Raw genomic sequence first — 18,746 nt, forward strand, 5'->3', positions numbered from 1 at the left:
GTTAATAGCAATAAAAGCGCACGCGTTTGTACTGCGATTTTACCGGGAGTTTGTGGTGATTTCTTGCAGCGATTTTACCACAAATTTTGCGAGATTTTACCGCGATTGTGTTTATGATGTATTTGTCATAGGTCATGTTACTCAAAAACCACACCGAAAAGGTAACACGGGTGCGTTCTTGCTGCGTTTTCAATGCATTTGAACTGGGAAGTGCATTTTTTTTAACTGACCAAAAATGCAGCAAGCAGGATTTTAAACACCACAATGGAAGCCCAACGTACTAGTGTGCAGACATACAGTGCCTTGAAAAAGTATTCATACCCCTTGACATTTTCTACATTTTGTCATGGTACAACCAAAAACGTAAATGTATTTTACTGGGATTTTATGTGATAGACTAACAGGTTTTCTTCTAAGATTGCCCTGTATTAGGCTCCATCCATTTCCCCATCAATTCTGATCAGCTTCCCTGTCCCAGCTGAAGAAAAGCATCCCCACAACATGATGCTGCCATCACCATGTTTCACAGTGGAGCTGGTGTGTTCAGGGTGATGTGTAGTGTTAGTGTTCCACCAGACATAGCATTTTGCTTTTAGGCCAAAAAGTTCAATTTTGGTCTCATCTGACCAGAGCAACTTCTTCCACATGTTTGCTGTGTCCCCCACATGGCTTCTCATAAATTGCAAACGAGACTGCTTATGGCTTGTGGACGACTAATAGTTGTTCTGTGGACAGATTCTCCCACCTGAGCTGTGGATCTCTGCAGCTCCTCCAGAGTTACCATGGGCCTCTTGGCTGCTTCTCCTATTAATACTCTCCTTGCCCGGCCTGTGAGTTTAGGTGGACGGCCATGTCTTGGTAGGTTTGCAGTTAAATTTTCGTATGATGGATTGAACAGTGCTCAGTGAGATGTTCAAAGCTTGGGATATGTTTTACTAGCCTAACCCTGCTTTAAACATCTCCATATCTTTATCCCTGACCTGTCTGGTGTGTTCCTTGGCCTTCATGATGTTGTTTGTTCACCAAGGTTCTCTAACAAACCTCTGAGGGTTTCACAGAACAGCTGTATTTATACTGAGATAAAATTACACACAGGTGGACGCTATTTACTAATTAGGTGACTTCTGAAGACAATTGGTTCCACTAGATTTTTGTAAAGGGGGCTGAATACAAATGCACGCCACACTTTTCAGATATTTATTTGTAAAAAATGTTGAAATCCATTTATCATTTTCCTTCCACTTCACAATTATGTGCCACTTTGTGTTGGTCTATCACATAAAATCCCAATAAAATACATTTATGTTTTTGGTTGTAACATGACATAATGTGGAAAATTTCAAGAGGTATGAATACTTTTTCAAGGCACTGTACATAGAATTTAAAGGGATACATTTTTCTTAAGCTTTTCTTGTGCTAAAGGTGCCAAATAATGGCTGACATATAAATTCGTATTCATTTAAATTGATATTAATTAAAAAGTCGAATATAATACAATTATATAAAAAAATATAAATACCGTACTTATCGGTGTATAACATGCACTTTTTCCCCCTGAAAATAAGGGGAAAATCAGGGGTGCGTGTTATACGCCAATAGCGTACCTCGGAGAAGGAGGGGGACGCCGCCGAATCATCGAGCCGACATGTCTTGTTCACTAGCGCTGCCGGAATCACCGAGCCAACATGTCTTGTTTACTCGGCTCTGATGTCACACACACATCCCGCCTCCACCACCGGCATTGGACCAGTGTTCTGTCAATCACAGGAGCTGGTCCAATGGCGATGGCGGAGGTGGGGACCTGTGTGTGGGAGAGCCGAGTACTGTAAACAGAAGATGACGTCTCGGTAATTCCGGCGGCGCCCGTCCCCCTCCTGATTTCCTGCACTGCATGAGAGATGGAGAGGCTGCAGGTAGGCATCAGGCTGCATTGGATGGACGCAGATCAGGCTTCAGATGGGCACAGAGGCTGCATAGAGACTGCAGATGGGCATCAGGCTGCATGGATGGGCGCAGATCAGGCTGCAGATGGGCATTAGGCTGCATTGGATGGGCGCAGATCAGGCTGGAGATAGGCATCAGACTGCACTGGATGGGTGCAGATCAGGCTGCAGATGGGCTCAGAGGCTGCATAGAGGCTACAGATGGGCATCAGGCTGCATTGGATGGGCGCAGATCAGGCTGCAGATGGGCACAGCGGCTGCAGATGGACACTAATCAGGCTGCAGATGGGCACTAATCAGCCTGCATTGATTGGCACTGACCATTATTTTACTTCAAAGTGGTTTATTTGAAAAAAAAAGTTTTTTTCCTGAAACTTCCCTCTTAAATTAGGGTGCGTGTTATGATACGTCGTGATACACCGATAAATAGGGTATTGTTTAAAAACTGACATTTTCGGTTTCGGTTTTTGGACGAGTGAATCCTGCATTTTTGGTTTCAGCACCAAAATTTCTTTACGGTGCACCTCCAATTGATACCCTATGTCAGTGCATTGGGATTACAGAACATCTCCTCTTCTTCACAAGGTTGGGGCAGATGTTATGTAGTCCACAGAGGTACCATCTGTGAGGTTAACCATGGCAAATAGATCTGCTGGTGATACTGCTGCAGAGTGCACAATACAGCACAGGATTTCTGGCAGGAGCAAAAAAAATGTTTTAAAACTTTTATGACAGGCCAATATGGCCAAACAATGGTATATTTAACAGATCAAAAGTAAACAGATTGTTCAGTTCATTGTAAGGCTCGGTTCACACTGGGGCGACTTGTCAGGCGACCTAGTCGCCTGACAAGTCGCCTCCCGTTCTGTGCTATGGAACCGTTCTAATCGGAGCGACGCAAGTCGCTCCGACTTAGAAAAAGGTTCCTGTATTACTTTGGGGGCGACTTGGGGCGACTTGCATAGACTTCTATGCAGAAGTCGTCTCGCAAGTCGCCCCGGCAGTCGTTTGCAGGTCGCCTCGCTGAGGCGACCTGCAAGTCGTGCCGCCCATGTGTGAACCGAGCCTTAGGGTTTACATATACTTTAAATTATTTACATAATATGACAGTTATACAAAAAAAATATATACACTTCTGTGCGAACAAAAATTACTAATAAATAAAACAAATCAATAAAAGCTCCCAAAAATGTCAAAGTGTCACAACTGCTGTATGTGTATAGCCAGCCTACAAAGTGAAAATCAAATACACAAAATACAGCGTTACTAGCGCTGTATATTGTGTATTTGATATTCACTTTATATGACAGTTATACAACAGGCTTAATACAGTTATACACACACATCTACACAGGTTGACTGTTGTCTTTATTCAACCTTACCTACTATGTAACTATGAATATCTGGTACCCTAAAGGTATAGCTGTATTAGGCCCCTTTCACACTGGTTTGCTTCATAACTGCCAGTAAAACGCTTTTGAGGTGTTTGCAGTGCGATTTTTAAAGGACACATGACTCAAAGACTGCATCAAAAATGCTGTGGGCCATTTTTAAATCGCTTTTGAGGCACTTCCCAAACATGCTCCAAAGATGCTGCAAGCAGGATTTTTTTCACCGTCCCGCAAGCGCACTGCCCCAGTGTGAAAGCATTCATTGATTTTAAAGGGAAGCATTTTTCTTATGCTTTTCAGGTGCTTTTTTTAAATGAAAAAGCGCTTGAAAAACTCCTCAGTGTGAAAAAGGCCTTACTGAGCTATAAACTTACCCCTTTTACTATAAACATTTACTAGTGATTAAGCTTAATGTACTTTCCATTTATCTGATTTTTTTTTTTTTTTTAAATCAGCTACATTTTATGTGATGCAAAATTTTGGCGCAAAAAAAAAAAAAAAAAAAAAAAACACAAATCAACACATTAAATGAAAAATAAAAATAAAAAGACTAGAAGACCAGTTACTAGAAAACTCCTAAATCTTTGCGACGTCTTTAATCAATGACTGATGATCATTTGATCATGTATATTTATTTTCTGTGTAGTGTGTGATAGTGTTTTAGAACAGTTAATAAATCTTATTTTACCAGTGATCATCAAACAGTGATTATGTGACAGCAGTGCAGTTAAAACTTGCTGAAAAAAAAACTTCATACTTTTGTTTGGCAGCCTGGACGTTTAAAGGAACCTTTAAGTCCTTAACCCAGGGTAATCTCCCAGATAACCAGTGCAGCATACAGAAAGAAAGAATTTCCAGATCCCCTCGTCTGGACGGGGCTAAGGGAAAGAAAGAAAAAAAAAAAAAGCATTAAAAGAAAAAAATGATGAAGTATCAGGCTACTTTTTTTTTAAAGAATGCATTGACTATTAGTGATGAAATATGAAAAAGTAAAACGGGCAAAGTGTTTTGTTTGTTCAGCTGTATTAAAAGTAAAAACGCCCAGTCGTTTTGGCTTTACACCACAGACAGCCAAGTGACTTGTTGCTGGAGAAAGGGAGGGTCAGTTTTCTTACCTCCTCCAACTTCATCTTTCCTCAGTCTAGCCTGTCACATGAACTTGATCCCCATGGCCTCTGACATGATCCAGACAGCCCATAACCCAGCACCAACACTTTCTCAAAGAGCCAGGCAGTAAAAACAAAGAAAGAAATGTCTGCGGCTAAATTGCTAACACATGTTCCAGGAAGTCCATGGGGTCTACACTGGTCATACAGAGACCATTTGAGTGCAGACTAAACATTGATGGCCTTTCCTGTTCCATGATATTCTGAGGCTGGAGACTGAAAGATAAGACAAAACTGCCATCTAGTGTGAGTCATTGTACTCTCAGCCTTCACACTACAGCGTATTGTACCTAGACAATACAGATACCTTTACGTTAATACGTTCTTTCACACATTAGGCAGAATTGATGTGGCCTCGGCCAGCATAAATATTTCAAATTATAAGAAAGATAATAACATTTTTGGAATGTACAACAAAATAAATACTCTACGCTCCTGTAATTTTATCACACATAGAAACCAGTAATGAACACTATGATTCACTTTGAACAAGTTACACACAAAGAAAATCTGGAGGGAAGAAAAAATAAAAAAATAAAAATCACTGATGTCAGGAATGGGTTAAACGCACCAAAAAATTTATAAGTATAAGAAAAAAAAATCACAATGTGCAGATCTTCATTATTCAATGTTTAGGAAGTTCGGGTTTACGTGCCAGATAAAACTGGCTGATATATACACCTAGGAAAGTTAGTCGTTAAATTTTTTCAGCCGTAATTTAAAATTTGTTTTATTGTGTTATGAATATTTGGCGTGTTGCTTCTCGGAGAAAAAGGCGGCTAGCGATGTTTCAATCACTAAAGCAAGATTGTAGATGTATATTTTATCTGCTTGTGCAATTGAAGAGAAAGATGTAATCTCTTCCCCTGCTGCATGCGGTTGTTAAACCTGCAACATGTTTTATGGGCTTTCGTTAAGTGAATTCGAGAAAGTCACTCAGCAAACTTATCTTTTAATTTAAAAAGTCAACTATTAAAAGCTGCAGTGCCAACACATCATAACTGTTTTGTGTTATTCTGCATAAGTTATTATGGAATCAGAGGGCAAGATTAGCCTTACACACATACACACACACACACACACACACGCGCACGCATTCACATGCACATACTCCATCTAAACTGCTATTAGGGTATGCGATTATTAAAGGCCCTTCAACCTAACAGAATGTTGTTCTGTCCCTTGGGTGCCGTTTATTTTCTGCACTGGCTTCAACAGCGTCCTAATGCAAGACTTGGCTCTCGTATTAAAATAAAAACACAATCTCCACCACTTGCTGTTCTATAGCGATTTTATCAGCCATAAATCTCCCATTAACTGTGGAATGATTCCATTCATGCAAACGTGTTCACAAGTTCTTTTTCCATCATAGCAATACCATGCTACAGCCTTATAAAAGCAGACCATTTGCGTGCTGAAACACTGTAATAATGTGTTTTTAGGTGACTTTACATATAAGTACGTACAATAAATATGTGCAATGTGTATACACAGTATACTGTACATATTTGTACACACGTTTTACTTTAAACATTCTGAACACTATACAGTACATGCTTTACGTAGAAACTTATTTTACCCACTAAGAAAGATGGTTAGTTAACTTATTGTGCTACAAAAGGTGTATGTTCAGCCAAAACATCCGTTTTTTTTTTTTTATTTGGATACAGTCGAGAAGGATTAGAACACCTGTTTTACTGCTATCTGAGCCCACGTAAAGGAGATTTTCCCTCACTTCCTGCTAGCTCCATTGTCGTTTTTTGGGTTTTTTTTTAATTTATTTTTTATATTTCTGCTCTCAACATCCGTGGTTTCTCTCTGTTGCACATTATCCTTCAGTTTATGTCTGTTGAACGTGTTCACACCTTGAAAGTTAAGCCAGCCATAGATGTATGGCCAGGCTGAATGTACCCAAACTGATTGATCGATCTACTTGGATACAACCAACCTGTCAGATTTTACATGCAATTACTGCTAGTTGCTGGCAATAACACAATGGCTCTGTGGGAGGGATTCCCTCATCAACATTGACTTGATGGGAGAATCGAGCGATTTTCGTTCCTGCAACCCATGGTTGCAGGAAAGAAACTTGCTCAGTCTATGGCCAGCTTAAAGTGGTTGTAAAGGCACAGGTTGTAAAGGCTCCCACTGCTGTCAATCACAGCCAATGAGCCAATCAGGAGATGGAGGGGGTGGGGACAAGCCACGGCTCTATGTGAATGGACACACAGAGCACCGGCTCAGCTCGGGTGCCCCCATAGCAAGCCGCTTGCTGTGGGGCACTCAACACGAGGGAGGGGCCAGGAGTGCTGCTCTGGGACCCGAGAAGAGGAGGATCTGGGCTGCTCTGTGCAAAACCACTGCACAGAGAATGTAAATATAACATGTTTGTTATTTTTTTAAATAAAAAAACAAGACTTTAATATCCCTTTTAGACCCCTTTCTCACGAGGCGGATCCACTCAGCGGAGTCCGGCAGCTCAGTGGTAGATCGCTCCATTGATCTCCGCTGAGCCGGTAGATGACAGGTGCATCTCTGCTCACTGTGCGGGGACGGACCTCTCAGAGCCCCCCTGATCTCTATGGGAAGATCGAGCGAAAACGGACAGCATGTCCATTTTCATCAGATCTCATTCAATCCTCCAAGACGGATGGCAGACGTATCGCCACATGTCTGTCTTGAGCGGATCGGATAGCAGATGGGTGTCAGCGGACACATTTCCACTGACATCTGCCTGCCCATAGGAGTCAATCGAAGGCCCGCTCGGATCCACCTGAAAAATGGACAAGCAAATCCAAGCAGGCTTATTCTGTTAAAAGGAGCCTAAAGTGTGGAGAAACCTCTCCAATTCAAGCCATGGGTGGCCCTGTTGGCACTACCCAGCTCCTCAAAATTCAACTGCAAATCGAAGGAGCTGGGGGGGGGGGGGGGGGGATTGTCAGCAGAACAGTGAGTGCATCCTATCTGATACAGTCATTGTTGGGGTATTCAGACAGCCATGGGTACAGAGACTGTGAATACAATAGGCAGTTAGAGGTCGACCGATATGGGTTTTTCTCTGGCCGATGCCGATATTTAGAAATCGCGCTGGCCGATGGCCGATATATGATGCCGATTTTTTTGGGCCGATATATTAGGCCGATTTTTTTTTTTTTTTTTTTTTCCCTTCATCTCATAAAATCTAACAGTTAGACCCCTTTCACACTGGGGCGTTTTTCCAGGCGCTTTTGGGCTAAAAATAGCGCCTGTAAAGTGCCTGTTAAACGGCTCCCCTGCAGTCTCAGTGTGAAAGCTCGAGTGCTTTCACACTGAGGCGATGCTCTGACAGGATGTTAAAAAAAAGTCCTGCAAGCAGCATCTTTGGAGCGGTGTATACCGCTCCTCCACCACTCCTGCCCATTGAAATGAATGCGCACCGCTGCCGAAGCGCCTGCAAAGCATTTCGGCAGCAGCGCTTCATGGGTGCATTTAACCCCTTCCTTGGCCGCTAGCTGGGTTATAAGCGCCCCGCTAGCAGCCGAATAGCGCCGCTAAAATGACGGTAAAGCGCCGCTAAAACTAACAGCGTTTTACCGTCAACGCCTGCCTGCTCCAGTGTGAAGCAACCTTAAGTAATAAGTGATACAGAAATTTTTTTACATTTAAACATTTATTAAACAAAACAAACCTCCAATCAGTTCACTTCTCTGTATAATTTAGATTTTAAAAAAAATAACTATCTTAAATATTAAATACACAAAAACAGGTAATCAAAACTTTTGGACGAAAAAAAATGGGCTAACTTTACTGCTTAGTTTTTTTTTTATTTCATTAATTTTTTTTAAAAAAATTGCGTTTGAAAGACCGCTACGCAAATACCGTGTGACATAAAATATTGCAACAACCACTTTTTTATTCCCTAGGGTCTCTGCTAAAAAAAATATATATAATGTTTTGGGGGTTCTAAGTGAATTTCTAGCAGAAAATACAGGATTTTTACTTGTAAGCAACAAATGTCAGAAAAGATTTAGTCTTTAAATGGTTAAACTGAGAGCTTCTACACACGGAGTTCAGTTCATTGATAAGAAGATACATTGTATCTTTTCAAGTTCTTTTTATCAGACTTGGCAGGCCAGGGAGGAGAGAATCCTCTCCACAGATAACCTCGGGAAACTTGCATTGACTTCTATTACAGAAGTCATTTGCAAGTCCCGATGAAGTTATAATCGGCTTTTTTATCAGCACAATCGGGCGATGCCGATTAAGTAAAAAAAGCCAAATATCGGCCGATATATCGGCCGGCCGATATATCGGTCGACCTCTATAGGCAGTAGTGTTAATTCTATTGATTTCTCCCATATAACCCACAGGTTGGTTCTAATCCTTCACCAATCTATTAAAAACGCAAAAAAAGTTTTCACTGGACACACTTTACTAGGATAAATAATCTGTAATATCTCCTAAGGGCACATTTTCAAGCCAGATGATTTGTCAAGCTGTTTATTGCATTTTTGGTGCAGGCAACATACATGGCCAAGAAAAAATGCATTGTTTTCAGTACAGGGAGTTATTTACAGGATTAATGTAGCGCCAACAGTTTGCACAGCACTTTACAAAATAAGGGAGACAGTACAAGTACAATACAATTTAATACAAGAAGTGGGGAGGACCCTGTTTGCAGGAACTTATAATCCAAAGAGAAGGGCAAGTAATATGGGGATAAGAGAGTAGATGAAGCACAGTTTATAGATGGAGATGGGATAGGCTTCCCAACAGAGATTCTTTTTTTTAGGACTGCCTATGTGCGTACAGAGCAGAGGATAGCTGCACAGATTGGGGTAGGGAGTTGCAGAGTAAAAGGGGGAATCTGAAGAAGTCCTGCAGGCAAGCATAAGATGAGCTTACAATGAGGCTAGAGGAGCAGAGAACATGCTCTGGGTAATATTTTGAGACGAAGTTGGTGATGTAGCTCAGGACATTGCTCTGGTAAGCTTTACATGCTGTTGTTGATATTCTAAATTTTATATGTTGGGTTAGTGAAGGCCAGTGGTGAGATTGGCAGAAAGGGGCAGCAGTCACCAAGCAGTTAGTAAGGTGAATAAGTTTACCCAATAACAATGTATTGCAGAATGTTGGACAAAAAATCCAGCAGGCTGCATTTTAGGTATGCTCACCTATGGTTTGCAATTAAAATAGAATCAATGCAATGCATATGAAATGTGTTAATATACGCGATCTCTTACTTGTTCGACTTCAGTAAAGTGCAATCTGACTGAATAGGCTGGTGCACTCTGAACCACATCGTTGCTCTCTGCGCTGCTTTTAATGACTATGCCTCATAATGTGCAATCATAAGATAGCTTTCATTTTCACATTTATAATATGAAGACACTAAAATCTTACTTCCGTAAGATCAAAATTGAAATAAGAGTGTACCAAGAAATAAAATAATAATGTGCGCTGTACAGTACCATCAGTAAGTAAAAATAGAGAAAGGCTCTTCACATATAAAGACTATTGATGTGCAATAAAGCAGGCGTGAATCTCCTGCAGAAATACTGTACAGTGTATCCACATGGGGATATTAACTGACAGTGTTATAAATCAGCATCCGTTTATAAGGCACAATAATTCTGCAACATTGCAAGAGTACATGCAAAACAACTATATCACAACTGTGTCAAATTTACACTTTGCCATTTGCTCAGTTTGTCAAGTGTGCACCTAAGGTTAACAATCTTCAGTCAATGCTGGGCCTACTTTATATATCTGGAAAATATATTTGAAAAAAAATCTTAAAATGGGCTTTTAAAGAAAATCCTTCTCTCCCTAAGCAACATAGTTTACAGGTCTAAAAGCAATGCACAAGTATATTTGAACACCTTCATTAATATGTGAATCTTAAATTTTGCCAACGAAGCCAGGGACTGGATTACACTCTCATACAGGGCATTGAGGCTCCCAATCACATTAAAGAACCAATACTAGCAAGTTTTGTAGAAGGAGGGAAGAGTGGGCTAGTGTTTGCAATTTTTATCTCAGTTGAGATTTGTATATTGGAGCTCCCACATTCAGGGGACCTGCAGGCACTAAAAAGAGACACTGCTCAAAAAAGTGGGTTCCTGTATTTAATTATAGTGTTTAAGAAAAAGGTTTACTATAGCTGTGCTGGAAGCTGTCCTGCAATGCAAACGACTCACTGTATAATTTATCAGAGCGGATTTATATATTTTTTTAATTATAACACTTTAAAATTTCAACAACAAAAAAAACAAACGGATACTATGAGCACAATGCCAACAATGAAAAATACAAAATGAAAGGTCTCTACCATCTTCAAGATCAGGGACCTTTCCAAGGAAACTTTTTTTTTTTTTTTTTTTAATGGGACATCCCTAAAGATTTAATTCAGTATACAGCTATCCTACGAATTCAACAACGTGACAATTCTTTTGTATACATTGTTGACTGTACTTTATTCCCTATGATCAAATGTGAGGCTACAAATTAAATTCAAACACAAAATAGAAAAAGACAGACAGTGCTCTATTACAACTAAAAACATCTCATAAAGATGAAATTGTTAACAATATCCACCATTTCTATCTTGCCCACCCTGCTCCCTTGAAGTTAAAATAGGTTTAATGGTTTCATAGTAGACAAGGTTGAATAAAGACAATAGGTCCATCTGGTTCAACCTGTGTAGGTTTATGTGTGTCAGTGTCGATAATCATTTCCCATATGCCTGTATGTTGTGTTCACTAATATGCACGTCCAAGAGTCTTTTAAAAATATTAATACCACTCGCTGATACCACCAATTGTGGAAGAGAGTTCCACATCCACATCCAACAGTGGAAACCCCCTACATCTCCTCCTCCTTCCATCATTTACATACACCCAGCCCATAACTCTGTACCTTGAGTGGGAAAATCCACTGTGACAAAAAGGTCATCTTTGTATGGAACAATGGGGAGAAGGTTGTGAAAGGTGGCTACAGAGATAACTCATGGAGTAACTATAGCAAATGTACAGCACACTTGTCGGACAGAGAAAAAAAGATAAGTAAGGAAAACTATTTAGGGTCTTCTAGAATTCTGCCTGTTCCCCTTTTACGAAATTACGCAAAGGTAATAAGCAACCACACAGTGGTTTAACTCTTTCTTACAAATAATGATGCATTGATGTGGCTTGCAAAATACAGTGCATTCAGGAAGGTATTCACAGCGCTTCACTTTTTCCACATTTTGTTCCGTTTTTTAGAAAATTGATTAAATTAAATTTTTTCTCAAAATTCTACAAACAATACCACAAAAAGGAAAACATGAAAGAAGTTTGTTTGAAATCTTTACAAATTTATTTAAAAAAAAAAAATCAGATGTCCAATAAAGTATTCACAGCCTTTGCCATGACACTCAAAATTGAGCTCAGGTGCATCCTAATTCCACTAATAATCCTTGAGATGTTTCTACAGCTTGATTGGAGTCCACCTGTGGTAAATACAGTTGATTTGACATGATTTGGAAAGGAACACACCTGTCTATATAAAGGTACTACAATTAACAGTGCATGTCAGTGCAAAAACTAAGCCATGAAGTCCAAGGAATTGCCTTTTAACCTCAGAGACAGGAATGTATGGAGGCACAGATCTGAGGAATGGTACAATAAAATGTCTGCAGCATTGAAGGCCCCATTGAGCACAGCTGCTTCCATCATCCATAAATGGAAGTAGTTTGTAACCACCAGGACTCTTCCTAGAGCGGGCCGTCCGGCCAAACTGAGCGATCGGGAGAGAAGGGCCTTAGGGAGGTGACCAAGAACCCGTTGGTCACTCTGACAAAACTCCCACATTTATCTGTGGAGAGAGGAGAACCATCTAGAAGAACAACCATCTCTGCAGCACTCCACCAATCAGGCCTGCATGGTAGAGTGGCCAGACGGAAGTCACTCCTCAGTAGAAGGCACATGACAGCCCACCTGGAGTTTGCCAAAAGGCACCCAAAAAAAAAATAAATGAATGATAAAACAAAGATTGAACTCTTTGGCCTGAATGGCAAGCATCTTGTCTGGGGGAAACCAGGTACTGCACATCACCTGGCCAATACCATCCTTACAGTGAAGCATGGTGGTGGCAGCATCATGCTGTGGGGATGTTTTTCAGCTAGAGGAACTGGGAGACTAGTCAGGATTGAGGGAAAGATGAATGCAGCAATGTACAGAGACATCCTCAATGAAAACCTGCTCCAGAGCACTCTGGACCTCAGATTGGGGCGAAGGTTCATGTTCCAACAGGACAACGACCCTAAGCACACAGCCAAGATAACAAAGGAGTGGCTAAGGGGCAACTCTGAGAATGTCCTTGAGTGGCCAGCCATAGCCCAGACTTGAACCCGATTGAACATCTCTGGAGAGATCTGAAAAATGGCTGTGCACTGATGCTCCCCATCCAACCTGATGGAGCTTGAGAGGTCTTGCAAATAAGAATGGGAGAAACGGCCCAAAAATAGGTGTGTCAAACTTGTAGCATCATACTCAAAAATACTTGAGGCTGTAATTTGTGCCAAAGCTGCTTCAACAAAGTATTGAGCAAAGGCTGTGAATACTTATGTACATGTGATTTGTTTTGTTTTTAATTTTTAATACATTTGCAAAGATTTCAAACAAACTTGTAGATACACTTTGTAGAATTTTGAGGAAAAGAATTCATTTAATACATTTTGAAATAAGGCTGTAACATAACACAATGTGGAAAAAGTGAAGCACTGTGAATACTTCCCGCATGCACTGTATTCCTTAATACTGTACACCGAGCCACTAATATCACTCTTTTGCCCCAGAAAAACTTACACTTGCATTATATTGTCTCACCACAGTCATACAATCAATAGTATTATCCTGTACGTTTATATAGCTCTGACATATTCCACAATGCTATATAGAGAACACTTAGCCAGTCACATCAGTTCCTTCACCAGCTTACATATATCGTTCTCAAAGCCCATTATATGTTTAAGTTTCAATTCAACAGATGATGTACTTCGGGTGGCAAAAATAACGCTTTAAATAACGCTTTAAATAGACAACTCATTTTTGTCATTGTGTCTATTTAAAAACAGTAACCCTTATTTTTTATGTATTTCTCCCTTTTTAATACGTTTAAATACTTATCTTGCATTCCTATACTTTTGTTATTAGTATTAACTTTCCATTTTTGGAAGAATTTACCAAGCTCTGGTGTCAATAAGATTGAGAACCACTGGCCTAGAGAGAAAGATTAACATTTGGGTTATAAAATATTTTATATATATTTTATATATATATATATATATATATATATATATATATATATATATATATATATATATACACACACAAACACACATAGTATCTCACAAAAGTAAGTACACCCATCACATTTTTGTAAATATTTTATTATATCATTTTTATGTGACAACACTGAAGAAATGACACTTTGCTACAATGTAGAGTAGTGAGTGTACAGCTTGTATAACAGTGTAAATTTGCTGTCCCCTTTAAATAACATCACACAACCATTAATGTCTAAACCGCTGGCAACAAAAGTGAGTACACCCCTAAGTGAAAATGTCCAAATTGGGCCCAAAGTGTCAATATTTTGTGTGGCCACCATTATTTTCTAGCACTGCCTTAGCCCTCTTGGGCATGGAGTTCACCAGAGCTTCATAGGTTGCCACTCTTCCACACCTCTATGATGACATCACAGAGCTGGTGGATGTTAGAGACTTTGCGCTCCTCCACCTTCCATTTGAGGATGCCCCACAGATGCTCATAAGGGTTTAGGTCTGGAGACATGCATGGCCAGTCCATCACCTTTACCCTCAGCTTCTTTAGCAAGGCAGTGGTCGTCTTGGAGGTGTGTCTGGGGATGGTGGAATACTGCCCTACGGCCCAGTCTCCCAGGGGAGGGGATCTTGTTCTGCTTCATTAGGTCACAGTACATGTTGGCATTCATGGTTTCCTCAATGAACTGTAGATCCCCAGTGTCGGCAGCTCTCATGCAGCCCCAGACCATGGCACTCCCACCACCATGCTTGGCTGTAGGCAAGACACACTTGTCTTTGTACTCCTCACCTGGTTGCCGCCACACAGGCTTGACAGGCTTGACACCATCTGAACCAAAATACATTTATCTTGGTCTCATCAGACCACAGGACACGGTTCTAGTAATCCATGTCCTTAGTCTGCTTGTCTTCAGCAAACTGTTTGCAGGCTTTCTTGTGCATCATCTTTAGAAGAGGCTTCCTTCTGGGACGACAGCCATGCAGACCAATTTATTGCAGCATGTGGCGTATGGTCTGAGCACTTACAGGCTGACCCCCCGACCCCTTCAACCTCTGCAGCAATGCTGGCAGCACTACATCCATTTCCCAGACACAACCTCTGTATATGACACTGAGCATGTGCACTCAACTTCTTTGGTTGACCATGGGGAGGCCTGTTCTGAGAGGAACCTGTCCTGTTAAACCACTGTATGGTCTTGGCCACCATGCTGCAGCTCAGTCTCAGGGTACTGGCAATCTTCTTATAGCCTAGGCCATCTTTATGAAGATCAACAACTCTTTTTTTTCAGCTCCTCAGAGAGTTCTTTGCCATGAGGTGCCATGTTGAACTTCCAGTGACCAGTATGAGAGAGTGAGAGCGATAACACCAAATTTAACACACCTGCTCCCCATTCACACCTGAGACCTTATAACACTAATGAGTCACATGACACCGAGGAGGGAAATGGCCAATTGGGGCAAATTTGGACATTTTCATTTAGGAGTGTACTCACTTTTGTTGCCAGCAGTTTAGACATTATTGGCTGTGTGTTGAGTTATTTTGAAGGGGTTAGCAAATTTATACTGTTATACAAGCTGTACACTCACTACTTTACATTGTATCAAAGTGTCACTTCTTCAGTGTTGTCACATGAAAAGATATGATAAAATATTTACAAAAATGTGGAGGGGTGTACTCACTTTTGTGAGATTATATATATTATTGATCATGTAAGCAGGTTTTTATTGGGCCTGTATAGCCAGTATTGATGATGAACTTTTGTCCATGTTTAACAGTTTTAGGAATAATCTGCCCACTAACTTGAGACTATCCTGAAATAAGTAACAATCCAGTATTTTTTTGGACATATGATAGAACGAGACACGTGCATACATTCTAGGATGGCTCTACTGTTTTACAAATTGATTCAGTGGAAGACTTTTCTGTTCCTTTCATGCCTTCTCGCCATATTGTTCTGGGTTATTATATTATCCCTCACTTTCGAGAGATTTATAATCACTTCCCACTGTGTGTCTAGGACAAGAAGGACTACAAAAAAAGGGGAGGCCTGATGTACAAGATCCAAGTGGTTCAACCAGGACATAAAAATCAGTTTTATTTACTACCCAGAAGAGTGTACTGAAGAACAGTTCGCTTTATTGGCCAGTTTAAATACATGTTAAGTCATAATAAGAGTGGAGGCTAAAGAAAAACTGGTGCGGTTATTTTTTTCCAAGAATCCAGTTATTGTATATTTTTCACAAATCTTATTTTGGCTTTTATATCTACCCCCCCCCCCCCTTTCTGTATACAGCAGGGAGTATAAAATTACAAAATATCCCCTTTTTTAGTTAGTATGACCGGCATTCTTCCACAATACTGTAAGCAGTTTGATAGGCATTTTGTAAATTCGGACATTCATCACAATTATTCTGGACATGCACAAAAAAAAATGCTTATTTGGCTGAGCCTGAACAGCATTATCCATTCTCATCTGTTAACTAAAACACAAGTATATGATAGAAGGGGTTTACTACCAAGGAATCCTTATAAAGATCCTTTTCCAAATTTCTTGTGCACAGCAAGCTAAATTAACATTTTAAACGGTACCGAAGGGACAGATATGCTGCTGCATTAATTTAGATCTGGGAGATGAGATGGCTCTCCAGTTACTGTATTTGTGCCGTGCATTATCAATGTACAAAGCAGCAGCTACAGTATATGAATCAGTGGTGACTTGACAATTTAAAGGTATACTCCAGTAAAATTAAATGAAAAAAAAACAGGCTACCCCCCCCCAGGGATTCAGCTTTCTATACTAGCATTGATGTAGCATTTGGGTTCATCCTGTTGCAGAATGTTACCTTGTTATTAGTTCTATAGTATTCCTGAAGCTCTACACCACATCCTATATCAGTTTGCATTGGAGTATTGCTACACCAAATCATGCAGCTTTTTAGTGGCTGGAGGGTTTAATGGTCCCATCACAATGCCTCCTTTGTATAACTTTTAAATTATTTTCTCTATTAATAAATTAATTTTATCAATACTTCATTGTACTACTACTGAGTGCCTTAAAAGTCCCACCCCTAGGGGCTCCCTGGTTTTCCCTTTGTATAACTCTTGTCAGTTCCTAGGGCTTTGTTCTCCCTGTCCTGAACCCACTGTTGCCAACCTACCAGATTGAAATTTACTGACATAACACCCAAAATTTACTGGCACAGTCAAGTTTTTAATGGCATTTCCAAAAGTTACAAAATTACAGTTTTAAGTGCAAATTTCAGAATTTAGGCTACAAGTACAATGTGCAACTGGCAATGTGATTTAAGGTAGATACTGAGGCAAAAAAACATACTTCTTATTTTACTTTCAATATAGTAAAAAAGAAGCTCAGTGACAGGATTCAGAAGGGTAAGAAATTAGATTGGGCAGGCACACACACATGAAATTGACTCTCACAGTGACACTGACAGCAGTGTGCAGCAGCTCAGATGATTATGACACCACACCGACATGTCCCCTCCTGAGTCATAGTGACAGTCTCTCTCCATGCCAGGTGGTCCCTTCAGTCCAAACAGCACTGACAGTCCTGCTTCCAGCTTGCCTTGCCCCATTCCGCAGAATCGCACACAAGGCTCTGGGTGCTTCGCTCGGCTCCCTTACACCAATACATCACACAACACAAATTTAGGCACCCCCTCCACTAGACCCGCCCTCTGCCAGCGCCGCCCGAACACACTGTCGTGCCCGTTTTTTTACTGCTTGCCAATTGAAACACTGACAGTCGTCAACATTGCCTGCACCCACCATTTCCTTTTTTAATCTCAAAGGGCTCCGAGAATGGATTTAAGTTTTCTTATGTAGCCATTTAGCACAGCAAGAGCTGGGGTTGATTTACTAAAACTGGAGTGCAAAATCTGGTGCAGCTGTGCATAGTAGCCAATCAGCTTCTAACTTCAGCTTGTTCAATTAGGCTTTAAAAAAACCTGGAAGCTGATTGGTTTCTACACAGATCCTCACCAGATTTTGTACTCTCCAGTCTTAGTAAATTAACCTCTATGCGTATATTTAGTTGTTTGGTCTCAGATGCTAAACCAGTCAACAAACTTAATATTGATCCCATGTTTTTTTTTTTCTCATTTTTGAGTGGGTGAGGAATAGAGCCCGTTTGGTGATTTGTGGACGCGCGCCCCCCCCCCCCCCCCCTCCCCCCCCCCCCCCCTCCAATGGAGAGAAAGTGATGGTAAATCTATTTGGGTGGAGCACAGACTTCAACAAAACACTTTTTCTCAGAGGAAGCTTAGAACCTCTTAGGTTATATTACTGTCTTCTTGTCGCAATAATAACTTTACCATCATCACTTGTCCAGGTCTTACTGGAAACGAGAGAGGTGAAATCTCTCCAACAGGGTCGGGCACAATAATAAAGACTTAACAGAAGTATCTGCTCAACCTTTATGTAAAGGTTTGGATGGCATAGAGAGGGGCTAGTATTTCCGTTGAGGAAATTGACTGCCACTACTAGTCCTGGTAATCATTGCTACGGAGACAGAAATTGAGAAAAACTTTTTTTTTTTTAATGAAAAAACATGCAAACAGGAGGGAATTTATTGCAGAAGTCATTTTACCATCCTACTTGCAAGATGCTTTGGAATGTACATGGAGCTGCACATACATAGGTCAGTGTACATTGTCAGTACATCTTCGTGCTATGATGAATCAACTCCCGTGCACATATTTAGGACTCAAATCATCCCAGTTCGGCCAATCAATGTCAGAACCAGAGAGGGTGCTCATGGATGTTGCATTGCTGGAAGGGAGTGATTATTGAAGAAAGATATTTCCACTTTAAGTCTGAGAAAACCTGAACTATATCCACAAAAATAAAGCTTCTGATGTTGGGGGTGCCTGTAATTTGAGCTCTGTGAAAAATGAGCCCTCTACAAAAATGCTAGTTTCCTGGCTACAT

General features: G+C 40.6%; 1 protein-coding gene across 2 annotated transcripts in view; it reads right to left on the reverse strand.

Moving 5' to 3' along the window:
• The window catches only part of VRK2 (VRK serine/threonine kinase 2), a 205,847-nt gene that overhangs the window by 63,054 nt on the left and 124,047 nt on the right, over window positions 1–18,746 (reverse strand). For both annotated transcript variants that reach the window (XM_073628115.1, XM_073628114.1), the window contains exon 9: window positions 4,092–4,212. In XM_073628115.1, coding sequence (XP_073484216.1) covers window positions 4,092–4,212 — 121 coding nt within the window. The remainder of the gene's footprint in view (window positions 1–4,091; window positions 4,213–18,746) is intronic.

The sequence above is a fragment of the Aquarana catesbeiana genome, linkage group LG04, assembly GCF_042186555.1.
Source record: "Aquarana catesbeiana isolate 2022-GZ linkage group LG04, ASM4218655v1, whole genome shotgun sequence".
NCBI lineage: Eukaryota > Metazoa > Chordata > Amphibia > Anura > Ranidae > Aquarana > Aquarana catesbeiana.